The sequence below is a fragment of the Echinops telfairi genome, unplaced genomic scaffold, assembly GCF_000313985.2.
Source record: "Echinops telfairi isolate 266 unplaced genomic scaffold, ASM31398v2 ScPeMD7_7469;HRSCAF=8507_1, whole genome shotgun sequence".
Lineage (NCBI taxonomy): Eukaryota > Metazoa > Chordata > Mammalia > Afrosoricida > Tenrecidae > Echinops > Echinops telfairi.
The window spans coordinates 68,394,961-68,414,223 of record NW_022111373.1 but is presented as its reverse complement, the minus strand read 5'-3'; the positions used below and the strand labels follow the sequence as shown (position 1 = coordinate 68,414,223).

General features: G+C 40.3%; 1 protein-coding gene across 1 annotated transcript in view; it reads left to right on the top strand.

The window, feature by feature from the left end:
• Window positions 1-19,263, top strand: part of ATG10 (autophagy related 10) — a 376,082-nt gene that overhangs the window by 281,175 nt on the left and 75,644 nt on the right. The window contains exon 5 of the mRNA XM_004703653.3: window positions 407-504. Coding sequence (XP_004703710.1) covers window positions 407-504 — 98 coding nt within the window. The remainder of the gene's footprint in view (window positions 1-406; window positions 505-19,263) is intronic.

The window sequence follows — 19,263 nt, the reverse complement described above, 5'->3', positions numbered from 1 at the left end:
CTGGGTGCTGGAGCAGCCGTGTGGAGACCCCTGCCAGCGCTGAGATGCTTACACATTCACTGACTCGGTTTTCCTCCTGCAGTTGTCATCATTGCATGTGTTTTGTGAGATGGAAGAGGACTTTGTGGATTGGTGTCTGACATATGGGCAAATGTTGGACTTTTGGGGTTGGACAGCACTGGGTTGGGATGTTTTATTTATTTATTTTTATTTGGGGGGGGGGTGTTTTCTTAATGTGCGCTTACCCTTTATATAAAACTCTCTCTTATACATATGAGTTTCTGTGGATTTGTTTCTCGAATGGACCCAGACTAACACAGTATTCTTCCAGTATTTCTAGGTAGACCCCAAGCACCACGTGTCCATGAAATTACTAACTGAAAGTATTTCACTCACCCTTACACAGATGGAAGACCTTTAACTCTGAAGGATGTGTGGGAAGAAGTCCATGAGTGCTACAAGACACGGCTTCTGCAAGGGCCCTGGGACACCATTAGCCAACAGGTTAGAAACAATCTTCATGTTAGTGAACACCGCTTTTCCCTCCGCTCCTGTTTTATTCTAGCTCTCTCTGAAAACACCTTCTCAGACCTAGGTGTGGGGTCGCCCCTTGTTTTAAGCGCTCATAATCCAAACTGGCTTGACCACGCCGGTGTTTGTGGGTAGAGCCCCTCCAGAGGGTAATCTTAATGGAGACTGATCACCCAGCTTCTGTTGGCACCCTCTCATTTTTCCTTTATGGCATTTACCACCACTTTTTATTCTCCCTCTCTCTGTTGTATTAATGCTTGTCTTTTCCACAAGACTAGTCATGCTTGTGAGGGCATATACCGCATTTTTACTCCGGGTTCAGCATTGAGGTGCGTATCCTGTAAAGAACTACAGTCCTGGAAGCCCTGTAGGCGATCACCGAGTCAGAATCGACTTGACGGCAGTGGGTCTTTGGGCTTTTTTTTTTATTACCAGCACAGTACTTAGTAATATGAGAGTTGCTCAAGAAAACTTTAAATGAGTATAGAAACTAAGTTGGCATATATCCTAAGAAATATTATTTCACTTCTGTCAGCTGTAATGCTTCATAGTTTGACTAATAGGTGCATTTGCAAAAAACAGAAAATTAACTTTTGATTAGTAATAGATTTGCTATAGTGATTTGCAAAAGTAGAGAAAATAGATCTGTCAATCATAAAAGTCATTACTAGTGCCTTGCTAAATTTAGCAGTTAATTATTTTAGAAATTTAAAAATACTCATCACCTTGCAACCAATCATAGTCTCTGAAAAAATCATTTTTACTTATATCAAAATCTTTGTTATTTTCCCTAGCCTCAGTTAAGCTTAATCAGTTTCCTTTGAAAACGACTGTATCAGCCATTAGAATTTTTATGTCCTCTTTTGTGTTTGATCACAATAATAACTATTTTGTTTTTTTATCTCCCAATCCAAACAAGAATCCTTGGGCATGTCAGAAACAACATTTTGATAATTACCACAAGTAACTGTTTTCTAGATTTAACTGCGGAGAAAACTAGATTGAAAGTCATGTATATTTCATTAGTGACCTTGAATTTGATTACAACTCTTGATGGACCCATATTCATCAGAGTAAAACTGTGCTCCTTCATAGGGCTTTCGATGGCTGATTTTTCAGAAATAGATTGCCAGGTCTTTCTTGTGAGGCTTCTCTGGATGGACTTAAACCTCTAACCTTTCTATTAGCAGGTGAGGGCACCCTTTCCCTCCCAGTACCACCTCCTACAGCCAGCCGTTATACTTTATGTGGAATACAGTTAAGCCTTGTAATTCTAATATTCTGCTCCTTCCCTCCCTGTCCTTACCATTGGTCATATCTTCTTAACCATTGCAGTTCTTTTATTTCACCCACTGTCATTCATTCAATTCTGACTTGTGTTGTTGTTGTTGTCGTTAGGTGCCATCAAGTCAATTCCAACCCATAGCAACCCTGTGCACGATGAAACAAAACACAGCCCGGTCGACGCCTCTTCACAAGTGTTCCTCCACTTCCGCCCCTCGTTGCAGCCGCAGTGTCAATCCATCTCATTGAGGTCTTTCCTCTCGTAGGTGCGCCTCTGCTTTACCAAGCATGACGGCCTTCCCTAGGGACTGGTCTCTCCAGACAACGTGTCTGAAGTATGAAAGATGAAATCTCACCATCCTGTAAGGGGCACTCTGGCCTTACTTTTTCCAAGACAGATCTGTTTGTCCTTTTAGCAATTCATGGTATTTTCAGTATTCCTTTCCAGTATCTGATTCAAATGCATGGATTCTTCTTCTCATTCAATATCCAACTTTCATATGTATGTCAATGTGAGTGCTAAGAATTCACGTTTTCATTGCCCTGTCAATGACCACAACTGTCCCCAAATGCCTCCTAGCAAGCTAGAATCCACAGGACCCAGGAAAATGGAAAAAGGATGGAAGAGAGTATCCAAAGATGTATGTGTACTTAACTGTAGCACCCTTTTTCTCAGCCACTTCTCAATTAATTTTTTCATTATGCTCCAGAGCCTAATTCTCATCCTATTGCTTTTTCTGTCACTAGCAGACCTATTATTAATCCCCTCATTGCAAGTCTATTGCACAATTCCTAGTGGTCTATGCCATTTTAAGTTTTAATTCCACATGTCTATGTTCTGATTTATGACTTAAGAAAACGATTTGGAACTTAACTTTATTTTCTCTAGTTTCCCAATACAGTTTCCTATTTTGTAAGGATTGCCAATAGACTCGTCTCCATCAGTAGGACTCTTAAACTGCCAAATCAACCAAACAGACAAATCTGTTCCTTCATTATTTTTAATTGAATTGACTAATATACTTAATGTATAGGCATTTAAACGTTTTACAGACAGTCTACTAGTGGGCCACTTTCCCCCTATCTATCACAGTCTAATAATAAAACAAACAAACTCATAGCGTCCCTACAGGGCATGGTAGAACTGCCTCTGTGAGTTTCTGAGACTGTAACCCTTATGGGAGTAGAAAACCTCCTCTCTCTCCCTTGGAGCAGCTGATGGTTTAGAACTGCTGACCTTATGGTTAGCAGTAAGGTGGGTAACAACTACGTCACCTCCTATTTAATCCCTCATCCCAGTCCATATCTAGGCAGGAAAAAAAAAAAGCAAAACTAATTTCTAATCATTACTATATTTAAAATCATCACAAATATTTGCCGTAGAAGTCTTATCTTTTAATCCTATATTGGAATATCAGATTGATATTTATATGCTCTTTATTTGTTTGGGGTCATTGAAAGAATAAGTCTTCACCTCTGTAAAGCTGCATCAGGAGAAAGAACAAGTCATTTTCAGAGAAGCCAACTTAGGAGGCATGATATATAGCACTAGATGGGGACGAGTGGGTAGAATAGTGGTGGCACTGCACAGTCCACCCCATTGACAACATTCGTTACAGAACTATTAGATTTCAGACAGAACATGATAATAAGGGCCAGTCCCCTAGAGGGGCTTAACAACAAAAGCAACCTTTGCATAATATGAAACACATGTCGCTTCATTTTCAGGCCTGATTTTGCTCATATAGTGTGTTGCTCTTCATATTTAGTAATCACACTTCTGTTCTCTCAGAATTTGTCTTGATATAAGGACCTGTTCGTGTCTAACGAGAACCTTCTCTTTTGAATACGAGCCACTCATGAATCTCATGCATTTGATTATGGCGATTACTTACCTGCATTTGTCCAGCCTCACCGGCACCCCATTATTTCAATCATACAGCCTAATAACAGACTTCCTGAAGAAAGTTAATAGCTGCTTAGGATGAGTCTGCCTAAATTGGCACAGAGAATGTTATAGTAATGTCCACGGGACAGCATGGGATCTATGCTTTAGAGAAAGAACGCCAATGATTGTGTTGTGGGCTAAAGTCATAAAATAAAAGCATGCCTTCAGTTTTACTTGAGGATGCATGTGCTGATGGGTGTGAATATGTAGGGGCTGGAGAAGTGCCTTTTTTTTTTTCCTTTTAAGCTTTTTATTATGTATAATGTTAAACATATCCAAAAGTAGAGGAAATAATATAATACATTCATCAACTAATGGCCAGTTTTCTTTTTTCTGCATCTCATCCCATCTGAGAAATTCAAAAGAAAATTTTAGACATTGTCTTCTCATCTTAAAAAAAAAACAAAAACCATTTTATTGAGGACTCTTAGAGCTCTTGCAACAATCATACATTAATTATATCGAGCACACTTGTACATAAGTTGCCATCATTATTTTCTAGACATTTACTTTCTATTGAGCCCTTGGTGTCATTTCCTCTTTTTCTCCCCCTCTCCCTTGTAGCCCCTTGATAAATTATAAATTATTATTATTTTCAAATCTTTCATCGACCACTGTCTCCCTTTCCCCATGGTTTCTGTTCTTCATCCCCTTAGGGGTGGGGATATGTGGTTATGTGTCGGTCACCATGATCTGTTCCCCCTTCGTCCCCTCCTCCCCCTCCTGGTATCACTGCTCTCATTCCTGTTCCTGGATTCCGTGTGTCATGAGCTCTTATCTGTGCACATGCTCCAGTCTAGCCCGCAGTGAAAGGCAGTACTAGGGTCAAGATACAGGGGCGGGTGGTGGGGAGGGGGTGAGGAAGCCTCAAAGAGCCAGAGGAGTATTGTTTGTTTCATCAGTGCTTTACTGCACCCTGACTGACTTATCCCTTCCCTGTCACCCCGCTGTGAGGGGATGTCCATTGTCTTCAGATGGACTTTGGGTCTCTGCTCCATTCTCAACAACATGGTTTGTTTGTTTGTTTGGGGTCTTCTGTTGCCTGCTAGTCCCAGAGACCACACAGGCTGGTGTGCTTCTTCCATGTGGGCTTGCTGCTTCTCTGCTGGATGGTCACTTGTTTACCTTCAAGTCTTTATATCTTCTCATCTTTTAATGTTTTTTATTTTTCAGGAGTGTATTTATTTTCAAATATTCAACATCTAGAATCCTTTTTCTGTTTCCCATTGTTTATAATTCCTAGCAATTATAAATGACTCCATATTATTTTCCATTTATATTGGCCTATTTTGGAAATTAAGCCATTTCTGAGTGATAGCTGCTCATAGTGTCAGATTTCTCTGACAAATACTATTTATAAGCATTTCAAATAATTTTCAGAAGTGTGTGTGGTTTCCCCTTAACCCCATTGTCTGGAACACTTAATGTGTATGTAGAAGAACATCATCCTTAAATATTTAAGCTAATTTAAATATTGTTAATAGATAGAGCCTAAAATGAATGTCTATAGTAGCTTTATTTGTAATACCCCAAACTGGAAATAGCTTGGCTATCCATAGGTGGGGGAGTGAATGCTTCCACAAACCATGGCACATCCTGTCATGGAGCTGATGGTACCAACTGTTGATACACAAAATAATTTGTATGTATCTCCAGGGAGTAGCCTGAGTGCAAAAGCCAACCTCGAAAGGATACACAGTGTCTGATTCTATTTGTATAATATTCTTAAAATGATAAGATTATAAAAATGTAAACTAGATTAGTGGTTGCCGAGAGTTAAGGAGGTAGAGCCGCGAGTGTAAAAGACAAGATGAGGGATCTGTGCGGCATGGGCAATGCACTGCACTTCACTGAATCGTTGTTGATCCATGATGCTGTGCTACGGCTCTGGAAGATGCTCTTGTTGGAGTAAGTTGAATAAAGGGCATGAAGAATATCTGTATTATTTCTTAAAACTACAGGGAGATCTACAATTATCATAAAACACAAATTTACTTTTTAAAAAGGGAAGGACTCTTTTTTTTAAACTTTAATATTCATAATATATGTTTCATTAGGAACTACGTAAGCACCATACAGGTTAGATAACATTATTCTGACAAGTTCAGTGTTATCTTAGAAGTAATATCATTTATTTAATAATTGATAATACAATGATTGAAGGAAAATATACTCATGAAGAAAAAATTCATATGAAATGTATTATAGAGTTTATACGTTACTTACCCTAAATGGCAAATCATTTTAAGTATAGTTTAAGAACATCAACAGCACAACCCACACATCCATTGTGTCAAGCACATTTGTACATGTGTTGCCCTCATGTAAAAGCTTCCAATAAAATGATATTTTAATTAAAAAAAGGAAAAAAACATCTATCCTTATTAAAATATGTGCAAATATGAACCTTATATTTGCATATTTGTACAATCCTATGTATACATGATATCCTTTTTTATTATTGTTAGTAAACGCTTTCATTGGTGGCTCTTAGATCTCATCACATTCCATACATTCATCCATTGTGTCAAGCACATTTGTCCGTATGTTGCCCTCATCATTTTCAAAGCAATTTTCTTTCTGAGAAGGATTCTTTTAAAACAAAACCATGACCACAATTCCAAAAACACACAGTGAAAACACACAATTCTGAAAACACACGGTGATTGTCACGTATTCTCTGATGCCTGACAACCCCCGTGTGTCGGAGTGGAACTATGTACCAGAGTCTTTTCCAGGGTTGCCTTTGGGCAGGGAAATGACGAGGCTGTTCTTTGGAGAAAGTTCTGAGTGGATTTACTCCTCCAGCCTTTTGGTTAGCATATGTTCTGTATTGTATAAGAGGGGGGATACATGTTTGCTTCTTTTCCTTGATGTCCAGGCTTTCAATTTTGTTGATTATCTAGCGGCCTCCAAAAGTAAACAAGACATTTTTAAATGTACATTTATGGATTTGTGCATATAAATATTTGCGTATATTTTATAAATTTTAATCCACTATTGCTGGTATCCTAATTTTGATAGCAGTATCGGCCCCCTCTTTGAAGGGTAAAAGCTTCTTCAAGTTGGCTCCTGAGGTATTTAGACGCAGCCGTCTCTGCAGTCTGGTGAGGTTGCCACTCACGTTGCCTAATTCCTGACCAAGCATATCCAGCTACGTCTTCCAGGAGGCTTGGGGGAAACTTTATCAGGAGCTTGACTCCCACAGTGTAGGCTTGACACTGATTGGTCAGTACCACTCACCAACCATGGGGAAGTTACTGAGACTTCCGTGCATTCGTGTCTTTCTCTCTCCTAGAGAGAAGAGTAAATGAAGTAACATATGTAAAACCGAAAACTGCCCAGCACCTAAGAAGGAAATATATGATGGAAATAGTATTCCACCAAGCCAAACCCCCTGCCGTGGACACCAACACATAGCAATTCTACAGGGTTTCTGAGACTTCTGGAGGCAGGCAGCATGCTCATTGTCCTGCTGTGGAGCAGTTAACCTGATGGAACTGCCCCCACTTTGAGGTTAGCAGCCCGACCTTTCCTCCCAGGACCACCAGGGATCATTTGTAATGATCCTAATCGTGACTCCTTCCAGGTTAACAACATTACCTCCGTGATTTTCTTAGCCATGAGGATTAAACGAGATCAAATTGAGGATTTGACTCATCGCCCACTTTACACTTTGGAGCTAATGCCGAACACGTGGCCCTTAGCTGAATGTGTTTACCCACGCATCCTGCTTCCTTCTATCCTTTTTCTCCCCCTCCCTCATCCTCCCGACTTTGTCTCTTTCCATCTCTCTTTCTCTCTAATGGGTGTTAGGTATATTTCCCTTTGTGGGCCCCTTCTTCAATTACAGTATATTTTAAAATATATTTTATGAGTTCTTTGTTATAAAATATATTAATATTATCTTTAATATAATCAGTTAACTGATATATTGTCTTTAATATATCAATTAATATAATAAATATAAGACATTGTATACTCTTTAATATAATTAACATTGTATTAAAATATTTTTTTTACCTAAAATTTTTTTCTATAGAAAATGCTTTTCTATATTTTAAAAGTTAAAACACCTTCTGGGATATTCTTAAACGTTCTTTGGTCCCTAGTATGCGTAAGTCAGCCATGCTGCGCTCATTCTTCTCCGTGACCATGCCAGGACTAGAAACCGCTCCAATGACTCTTTAGCCCTCTCAGAGCCAGACAAGTTTGTATGTCTTTTCTACTTTACAACTACCTGACCATATTAATGAAAGAAGGGCATTTTCTTGAAGAGACTTGGAAACTCCTGAGATCCATGGGTTTTAGGCTTATATCCTCTTTGTTCTCAGATCCCAAACCACAAGGAGTTCCATTGTATCGTGTGATTCTTACCCACAGAGACAGACTACCACCACCATCACACTCCCCCCATACACCCTCTCTCTTAGGGAGTGCGACCTTTTCAAAATTGCCTTCAATCCAAGCTGTACTTTCCAGCTCTCAGGAGAAATAATTGTGTTCAAAACCCATTCTTTGCTGTATCTTCCTTAGAATATATCTTTTCTAACACTGGAACTGTAGACTTTAAGTTTGAGGTACTTAGTTTTCTAACTCCATGGGTGGGAACTAGAGACCACTATCAGAATGCAGTGACTGAGTTGGGGTTGGGTGGATAAACCTGGAGTGAAACCCATTGATTGTTGTTTCTCGTATGTTCCCACAACGCAAGAACCATGAGAGGACTGGCTTAAATGTGGGTATCTGTTGGCAATGGAAAGGAAGGAGCCCTGGTTATACATTGGGCTGCTAAGCTCGAGGTCAGAGAAAAATGAGCCCCAAGCGCTCTGAGGGAGGAAGATGAGGCTTTCTGCTCCTGGAAAGATGGACAGACCCGGAAAGCCCAGAGGAAGTTCTACTCTTTCCCACAGGGTCACTGTGAGTCTAAAATGACTGGGTTTCGGTTTCAGCAGACAATGGAATTGGAGATACCTGTGCAATAAAAATTTTGCATATCCCAAATATCATTGATTTCTTTTTGAATACTCAGGCATGCCCTAAGACATGCAAAAATATGGTAATTAATTTCAGTGAGTGTTCATTATCTTTCTATGATAAATTTCCTGGGGCATAGGGGGCAGAAAAACACACAAAAACAAAACACCAAAACATAATAGAAAGCAAAACTCCTTAAATACCTTTCGGTGAATAGATTGCTTTGAAGTCTCAGTTATGCAGGAAGTGGCTGGTTAACGATTCTTAAATAATGAAGCTTGATATGTTGCCTGGTGATTTATAATGCTAGCTGATAAACTGTGATGATTTAATTGTGCTTCCTCTAGTAATAATCTTAAGTGCTCAAGTGAAGTTCCAGTGATTGGCTTTCTTCTGAACTCAGTCTCCCTGGAGTCTTCAGGCGTCTCTTCTACACAACATCCGAAAACTGACTTCTCACTGTTCCTGTTTTAAATAATACAAATCAATTAAAACACACAGCTGTTTAACAAAACTTCTCAGTGTTGGTGGCGGTCTCCGTGGGTATTTCCTGATGGCTCATAATGACATCAATTTAGTGCACCTGGTAGGCTGTGTGTGAACTGGAAGTGGCTTAATTCTTAAATGACAAGAAAATGAAGAAGCCTTTACGGCTTACCGCTGCTGCTCCAGTCACTGCCTGCTCCCTTCCTGGCTTCTGCCGCGGTGGCGTTTTATTTAAATGGAACTGCAGACATCATGTCGTTGTTTCTCAGTAATTTGCTGCTAATTTGTTGAATCTGAGTTTCTAGGCGTTAATTCTGGGCACCGATAAGTCACTTTGGTGGGTAGGTTTATGGCACCACAGTAAACAGATTCTCTCTCCTGCAGGCTTTTGGTAAAACCTTCTGATGTTCTCACAGTGCTCAATGGCTCTAGCACACTTTGTTGTCTTGGAGTGAAATGCGCTTTACTCAATGCAGCCTCCCTCTCTTTGCTGTCTTATAGTAATAATCACGGTGCTGCTTCTCTCGGTCGCCATTAGTAATTATGTTTACGTCAGCAGCACAGGCAATGTGATCTTTAATGTTTATTGAACGCCGATGCTGTGGGTATCATATAAAGTGTACTACATTCATTTTTGTTACTGGTGCAGAAACGTCCGGTGTCATTCATACTCCACTGTGTTTTTTTTAGATTTGGGAGAAGCAGGGAGAAAGAGAGAGAGAGAGAGAGAGAGAGAATTTTGTTTGTTTGTTTGTTTGTTAGACTTTCCTAATATTAATCAGTATATGATATTTCTTACTTAATTTTTCTCTAAAGGTTTTAGTCTTATAGCCTGGAGTCTTTTTAGTGTCCTATCTCAAACTATATAGATATTGGTATAACAGTTCTTTCTTTCTCATTCAGCTTTTACTTTACTTGCTAAAAATTTCTGACCACTCACCAAAAATTATGTGTTCCAATTAATCGAAGTAAAACAAAGGGTGGTTTATTATTCAGGGACCTTGCTAAGTGAATAAAATGTTTTGAATGAATCAATATATGTGAATAAAATGTTTAGTTTTATCCCATGTTCATGAGAGTTCAAAAAATGTAGTTAAATAGCAAAAAAATCTGTTTCTTAAAAATAACCAGGATATACCGATCTATTTGAGATTTTTAAACTTTATTTCACCAGATACAAAAAGCGTTAGTGCTCTTTGCTATAGACACCTCTGGGTGACGAGAGCACTGCTTTGCTTTTTACCACCAAGTTACATTTTTGACTCAACATATATCTTGAATTTGTACATTGTCAGCCTTTAACTTTTCTCAGCATTTCATTGGTCCTTGAAACTTCTACTCCTGATAAAGGAACAGCTTATAAATATAAAAATAAAATATCATTTTAAAGATTTAATAATTAATTTTAATATTATTCATCTTAGCACATTTCATTTTGATAATTACCTACCATCAATTTTTAATTTTTAATAAACATCTTAGTTCCCAGACTTCAAGTTTGAAGAATATTTATGTTCTCATTTTCAGTTTTTCAGAAAGAGGCTAATAGTGGGAGGCAAAGCAGCAGGGGACGCAGTGAGAGGAAGTACCCTGGGGGGAGTGGGGGGGCAGGAAGACCAAGGAGGCACAGGCCTGGGGAGGAAATGAAAGAGGCTGCTGGTAGACTTAGCTGGTTGTTAGCTTCCTAAGAAAGATGCTGTTTGTTTTATTTTTATTTTATGTACAATAGTTTCTATACACACATATTCTGCAATGCATTTTTTAAACTTTTCCTTTTTATTCTACTTCTTGCCTCCTTCTGCTATCATTTTTTTGAACCTGTCATTTTCATTTGCTCCTTTCCAAATCAGCTGCTAAAATCCCCATATTATATTCTCAGTCCATATTTTAGAGTTAAATATTTAGCCCATCAGTAGAAATAATACCAATGTACATGGCTTGGCAGTTATTTTCTTGAATGATAATTTTAATTTTTCTAATACATTAATCTATTTTAATTCTCTGCTGTCCAATATGAATTTCAAAAATATTTCAAGTGGTATAAATACATAATATATTATTACTATATTATTATTACTACTTTTTAACTTTATATTTTAATTTGTTAATTATGACTTATTACATACACTGTAACTGTCAAAGCTAGTGCATAACAACTCCGTGGTGGAGGGGAGAAAATCAGCGTCAGGAAACCTAGGCTAAGGGGAGTGTCTGGCTTTTGTCCCCCAACAAATAGCAAACAGCAGAAAGCCAACAAACTGCACAGTTACTCTGATTCTGTTATGGGAGGATGCAGCCACATTTATCAGGAGAGACACTTTTTTTTTTTTCTTACATTGAACTCCAGGAAGATCATTTCACAAGTATTTTCTTAGATTTCACTAGTCTAGCCCTAGGAGAGGGGCAGGGAGGTTCAGTTGTGGTGTAGTGCTGTGAGAGAGTTTCAGTTATGTCCTGGATGGGTGCCACCTTAAACTATGAGGCTGCTTTCTAGTAATTCTGTTCAAATTCAGCCAGCGTATTTTGAGTACTATGATGTTTTGAAACTTCTTGAATGTGAATGCCTTTATACTGGGTGTGTGCTGTATGCCTACCTCCCCCTTCTACTGTCTTATATTGTGTTATTTCACTTCTTTAATTTGCCTACAATTAAATTCATTTACCTTCAATAGGTATTCGAATTTGCATTTGTAATATTGATACAAGGTACAGAGGAAGAGCTTCAGAAACAAACAAACAAACAAAAAACTGTCATAGAATCGACTCCAATTCTTAAGAGGCTGGAGAGGATGGGATGAAATGGGGTGGGACAGGATATAGGATAGGATGTATGATATAGGATAGGATAACTCCAGTGTTCCCAGGGCTGTACGTCTTGGCAGAAGCAGACTGTCAGTTTCCTCCTGCAGAGTGACTGGTGAGTTTGGGCTGCCAACTCTTTGGTTAGCTACTGAACACTTTGAACTACCAGAACTTAGAGCTTCTATATCCGAGGACATGAATTTCAGGATATAACTTTGACTGTTCTTCTGAATTAAAAGTGATATTGGACCTTAAAACAATTATGATCATTATTTTTTATGATTAAAAAATAATGCAATTAAACACAAAAACTCCAAGCCAATAAATAGCATAGAGAATACTCAAAAACCATAAACATTCAAAGTTACCACTATTGATATTTCAGTGCATATATTATTCCAGAAATTGTATGCACACACCCAAATACACCTGCTTTTAGAAATTATCTCACAGACTTCTCTTGAAGACAATATTTAAACATATTTAGGCTTTCTTTTTAGTGACTGCCTAGAATTTCATTGTAAGGTTGTATCATAATTGTTTCAATCAATTTCTTGTGGATATGAATTCCTTGCCATTGTGGCTGAGGAAATGGCATGGGGGCCACATCTGAGCTCTTCTGGCTACACAGAAGCCAAGGAGAATCCAATTTGGTACCAGACCAAGTTCAATTTCCATAATGCAGAGGTCAGATCTGCCTCCACCTCCATCCTTCTGTACCCTATTCTGACACCAACCATTCCTTCCCACAGCACTCTTACTCTCTGGGTTTGATCATTTGGTGCAATGGCTGCACAAAATTTGCAATTATAAGGTTTATTAGGGAAGCTAGTGGCTTACAACATGCTAGGGACATGAAACAGTCCTTTCCAGCAGTGGGGGCAGGCATGTCTCTCTCTAACCCTCAGCCTTCCGCTCATGGTCCCTTGGCCTCTACCTTGCCCTGTGGGCCAGGAAGTCCACCACTGGGCCTCACTGGCTCAAGGCTGCCTCCCCGTTCTGCCTCCTAGTTTCAGTGCTATGGTCTCTGGTGCTTGTGCTACCTTCCTCACCTCTCACATGTACTTCACTGCTGAGTCTTCTTTCTTGATGGCCATGGGATTCCTGTTGCGTCTGAGATGCTCATTCTTAGAATCAGTGCAATGATAACACTGACCAGTCCCTGGGCTAGAGTCAGCTACACCTGATACATGCTCCTTGTCCATTCACTGGGTGGGAGTTACAAAGATTATGGATAGAAGAACAGCCACATGAACAATTTACCTTTTCTGTATTCGTATTAGACATTGTTCCTAAATGAACATTTTAATGCGTAGGACATAGACCGATGTTAGCTTATTTCTCAGGACTCATTTTTAGAAGTGGAATTGGTGACATTCAAAAGGCTTTGCTGAGATCACACCACGTCAGTCTCAGAAAAGGTGTAGTGATTTCTCCTGGCAGCAGGATAATGTTGCTAGTGACCATTGAGTTGATTTGGGCTGTGGCCTTTTTGAAGCTGATCACCAGGCCTGTTGTTCAAGCACCTCTGAATGGCTTTGAACCTCCAACCTTTTGGCCTGTGCTCCAGTTGAGTACCTTAATTGTTTGTGCTATTCAGGGACTCCAGCAGTGTTCATACACTTATTCCCTAAATGCTCTCTGACATTGTCATAGGTCTTCCTCCTAATCTGAAGTCATCCAGGTTTTTGACATGACCATCATGTCACTAAGAGCCACACTCCAGACGACCGAGGTGACTAATGCGTAGCTAAAATGAAGGTTCTTGTGGTGGCAGTTGATTGACACATACACTTTCAACCTTGGTGAGGTTGACATACTGCTGTCAGAACTCAAGGGTCTAATTTACATTCTTGCCAAGATTGGGAGTTGTTTCTGTGGTCCAGAGGTAGCTTGCTAGTGCCTCTGCCAACATTCCTGGCCTTTTCTTTATAAACGTCACTGGGTTTTTACAAATGATTGAATAGAACTCTGTGGAAGCCCTCATGTCCTGCCTCTTCAAGAATATGTGATATGATCTTGGATGGCGAGAGTTTTTGGACCTGGCATTCTCAATCAGCCACCTCACCCATTAACAATGCTGTGGACTATTTGATTGAGTAGCCCTGCCAGGATGAGGTAGCTGTGAATGCACTGCCCCTGAAAGAATTAAAGGGTAGAATGCTTTTAAAATTTTATCCATAAGAATGTAAAACGGTACCCCTATTTTGAAAGAGTCTGAAAGTTTCTTACAAAAGTAAATATAAGCTTACCGTTCAGTTCAGTAATAGTGCTCCTGAATACTTACCCACTTGAGATTGAAAATTTAGGTCCACATGAAAACCTGAACACAAATGTTTTTAGAAGCTTTAATCATAGTTGCTGAAAGTTGAAGACAACCAAAATATCCTTCAATAGGTAAAGAGATAAACAAGCTGTGGTGGATCCACAGAATGGAGTATTATTCAGCAATGAAAAATAAATGAACCATCATGTCACTAAGAGACATGGAGGAACCTTAAGCCCATAGTACTCAGTGAAAGAAGGACAGCGTTTGAGAAAGCTCTGTTTGTGTCCAAACCATAGGACATCCTGGAAAGGACACAAGTAGGAGGGTAATGAAAAGATTAGTGGCTGCCAGAGTTCAGCGTGGGAGGAGAGGGATGAATGAGGGAATATCCAAAGGGAGACAACAGAACAACCCTTTTGTTGGCACGGATTGCAGCAGGCATAGTGCAACATTGGAGGTCGCTGCTATGAATCAGGATTCTGATCATGTTAGTAGAGTGGAATTCTACAATGGTAGATTCTAGACGCTGGGAGAAGCAGTAGGTCCCATGGCATTCAGTTCCTCAGTGTTATTTTCGGAATTGTACCTCAAAAGTTATCTACCTCACTGTCATTGAAGCAATTTTAAGAGTAGCCCTGTACTTATTTGTTTGTTTGTTTATTCAGCTCTTCTGATGAAGGTTTTAACTAGCTAGAGTAGATTCTGTTTTTTTGGATTTGAAGCTTACTGAAACATTAATATGATTTACACAGAGCTTTGGCCCAAAGAGTTTCTTCCACAGGTTGGAATTCAACTCTGAAAACAGAAACAGAAATTAGATCCTTCTACTAACTAGTAGTGTGACTGAGGACAAGCTAGCTTTCCTTTTCTGCAAAATGGGAAAATGTTGTCACAATGATGAATATTATAAGGACTATCTCATTGGATTTTTGTGAGTATTATGTGAACTAATGCATGCTGTGTTCTTAACAGTGGTTGGCACGCAGTTGATGCTGTAAATGTGAGATATTCTCTTTTTTTGGCTGGGTACAGTGTACTTTATTGCTGGTACATGACATGGTCGGGTTCTCTAAGCCCCTCCCCTTCCTTCAGGGGGTCTGGATGGAATATTCTCAGTGTGTTGGGGGATTGAATTAGGGGCAAAAACCCCCCAGTAGCTGAGGGCCTCTCTTCCTCTGGTGCCATTGCTGGGGCTGGTGGCCCAGGGGGGCTCTTACTCCTTGGACGCCATGTGGACCATGAGGTCCACTACCCTGTTGCTGTAGCCAAATTCATTGTCATACCAGGAACTGAGCTTGACAAAGTGGTCGTTGAGGGCAATGCCAGCCCCAGCATCAAAGGTGGCAGAGTAGGTGTCACTGTTGAAGCCACAGGAGACAACCTGGTCCTCAGTGTAGCCCAGGATGCCCTTTAGGGGACCATCAGCTGCCTGCTTCACCACCTTCTTGATGTCATCGTACTTGGCAGCTTTCTCCAGATTCAGGATGGACACATTGGAGGTGGGGACATGGAAGGCCATACCAGTCAGTTTCCCATTCAGCTCCAGCATAACCTTGCCCGCAGCCTTGGCAGCGCCAGTAGATGCGGGGATGATGTTCTGAGCAGCCCCACGGCCATCACGCCAGAGTTTCCCAGAGGGGCCATCTATAGTCTTCTGGGTGGCAGTGATGGCATGGACTGTGGTCATTAATCCTTCCACGATGCCAAAATTGTCATGGATGACCTTGGCCAGGGGAGCTAAGCAGTTGGTGGTGCAGGAGGCATTGCTGACAATCTTGAAGGAGTTGTCATACTTCTCATGGTTCACGCCCATCACAAACATGGGGGCAGCAGCAGAAGGGGCAGAGATGATCACCGCCTTTTGGCACCGCCCTTCAAGTGAGCCCCAACCTTCTCTGGGTTGGTGAAGACACCAGTGGACTCTACGACATACTCAGCACCGGCCTCACCCCACTTGATGTTGGCGGGATCTTGCTCCTGGATGATGGAGATGGCCTTCCCACTGACAATAAGCTTCCCATTCTCAGCCTTGACAGTGCCATTGAACTTGCCGTGGGTGGAATCATACTGGACCATGTAGACCATGTAGTACAGATCAATAAAGAGTCATTGATGGCAACAATATCCACTTTGCCAGAATTGAAAGCTGCCCTGGTGACCAAGCGCCCAATGCAGCCGAATCCGTTCACGCCAACCTTCACCATCGTGTCTCCGGGATGCAGCTGGGACTGCATGGGAATGGGAGAGGCAGCTGTCTGTCGCATGAGGAGGAGCAGAGAGCTGAGATATTCTTATTATTAATCTATAAATTTTGAAAAAAGGAAAAGGGCATGGATATTATTTTATTCTTTATACAATATAGCATTAAAATAGAAGAATTGGTAAGTTTCAAGTCTGATTTCAAACAATCATATTGTCACATTCCCAGGATGATCATTTATTGAAAAGAAAGCTCAGACAGACTACTTAGAGGTCACACTTATTTGATTAACTAGATAAATTTTTTTTTTTAATTTCGTATTTAAAAACCAATTCAAAGAGCTTGTGAACAAAATTTCTTCATCTGGAGAGATCATCAGTGTTAGATGGCTAAATGGAAGCACATTGTTTTATGGGTTAGCAATCACTAGAGGGATGGTCCCAGGTTACAAAGGCAGTAGATGGAACCTGTGCCCTCACGAGAATCTGTCCATAGGCTCTCCTTGAGCCATGTCATTAGCACTTGTGGTCAATAATCTATAGTTGGCATTGGACCTGTGGTCAAATCTACACGTTTCCACTGAGGCGTAGTTAGAGCTGTAAAATATAGGTAGACTTGCATGATCTAGCTAGTGTAGTAAGTTCCCTAAGTCACTTGTTGAATTGTGAAAGGAGTTCATTTCAATACATGTTTACATGTCTTCCTGTGATCAGAATGCCCATTTTCAGCCGTGCTTGTTTTCTCCTTCCACCTCCACCCTGAGTCCTATTGAAATAAAAGCATAACAAACGCACACCTTCTGCCATGGCGTCAACTCTGACTCATAGTCAACCAATAGGTCTGAATAGAACTTCCCCTGTGGGTTTCAGAGGCTGTGAATCTTTACCGGAAGAGAAGCCTAATCATTCTCCCCAGAAGTAGCGGTGGGCTCAAACAGCTGGCCTTGTGGTGAGCCGCCCAATACCACCAGACTTCCTCACACCCTTACAGGGAAACCAGGCAGGGTTTTCATACTTAAAAACAAACAAACAAACAAAACTACTGACTGCCATTGAGTTAATTTAAACTCAAGTGATCCTATGACATGGAGTTGGAAGGTTGCTTATGGCAATTCATTAAAGATTCCTGAAGCCTTCTAAACTAAAGAATTGATACCTATCAATTATGGTGTTGGCAAAAATATTGATTATACGATAGATTTCAGAAGAATGAATAAATTTCTCTTTGAAGAAACATGGAATTTGTCTTAGAAACGAGGATGGTGAGACTTCATCTCACATGCTTTGGACATGCTATAAGGAGGGGCCAGTCCCTGTAGTAGTACACCTGCCTGGTTTATATGCTTGGTAAAGTAGAAGGTAGGCAAATAAAGGAAGATCCTCAACAAAATTGATTGATCCGATGACTGTAACAAAAGTATAGCAATGATTATATGGTTGTTGTCGGATGGTCGGGTTTTGTCAGCTCCACAGGGGCCCTGTGAGTCCATACTAACCAGATAGTGCCTAACAACAGCAAAGCCTTCCTATTCCTACATCTACTTGCAGGACTATACACAGCCAAAATAATTTAAAACAGCCAATGATTGAATATAGGCGAGAGCTGGTGATGCTAACAACAAGGTCTGCAGTTCAAAACCACCAGCTGTTCTGCAGAAGAAAGATGGGGCTTTCTACTCCCATAAAGAGTTACAGTCTTTGAAACTCACAGGGACAGTTCCACCCTGTCCTGCAGGATCACTATGAGTTGACATAGTGGCAGTGATTTTGGAGTTTAGTTATGACTGATTTTAATAGGATTAAGAGTCCTGTAAAGTGGTCACCTTTGACCCCAAATCCTTCTCATAGGTAGCAATACTCATCAAAATGCAATGACTTCCCATATTTTCAACAATTTTATTCCAATTATTTGCAAGCCTGTTTGACACCAGTGCATTTCTCACCACCTAGAAAGACTACGTAAACAATTATGGCAGCTCTTGAGCATGTGAATGAAGGTTCCCTAAACTTAGATGTAGAAGAATCAAGTTGTAACTTTAGACATATTTGAGGTAAGGTTTTCTCCATTGATTCAGACAGCTCTTCCTACAGAAGTGGGCCTGTACAGGAGCTAGTCTTCTAAGAATAGATCTTTCTTCCATGGGTGGGACTTTTCATCAAATCATTCTCATTTTATAGACTCATAGATCATGAAATTTTTGAGCCAGCTGATTTGGGTTTCAAACTGGATTTACCCTAAGCTGAGGGGAAGTATCTTAGGGGATATCCTAGGTTCAGGAGCCCTGGCAGCACATTGGTTAAGTCCTCAGTTGCTAACTACAAGGTTGGTAATGGATCAACTCCACAAGGGCTCTGAGGAAAGAAAGAACTTTACTCCTGTAACAATTCACCCCGTAGCTTTCCAGTGGATTCTATTAGTGACCATTTAGGATAGAGAATGGTCTCATTGGGTTTCCAATGCTGAAAATATGTACAAAAAAATGTTGACACATCTTTTTCCCAGGGAGCAGCTGGTAGATTCAAACCACCAACTTCAGTTTGTGATCAGCTGTGTACTTTACCACTGTACCATCAGCATACCACTACCTCCAATCCCTCTACTCCCGCCCATCCCCTGGAAAATATAAAAGCCTAGGAAATTCTCTGGGGCAGGTCTGCATTGTCATATACGAGTAGGAATTGACTTGATGGAATACAAACAGTAAAGTAACATTCTATATACATGCAAGGATGTATGGAGGGGAATACATGGGGGAGAGACAAACTA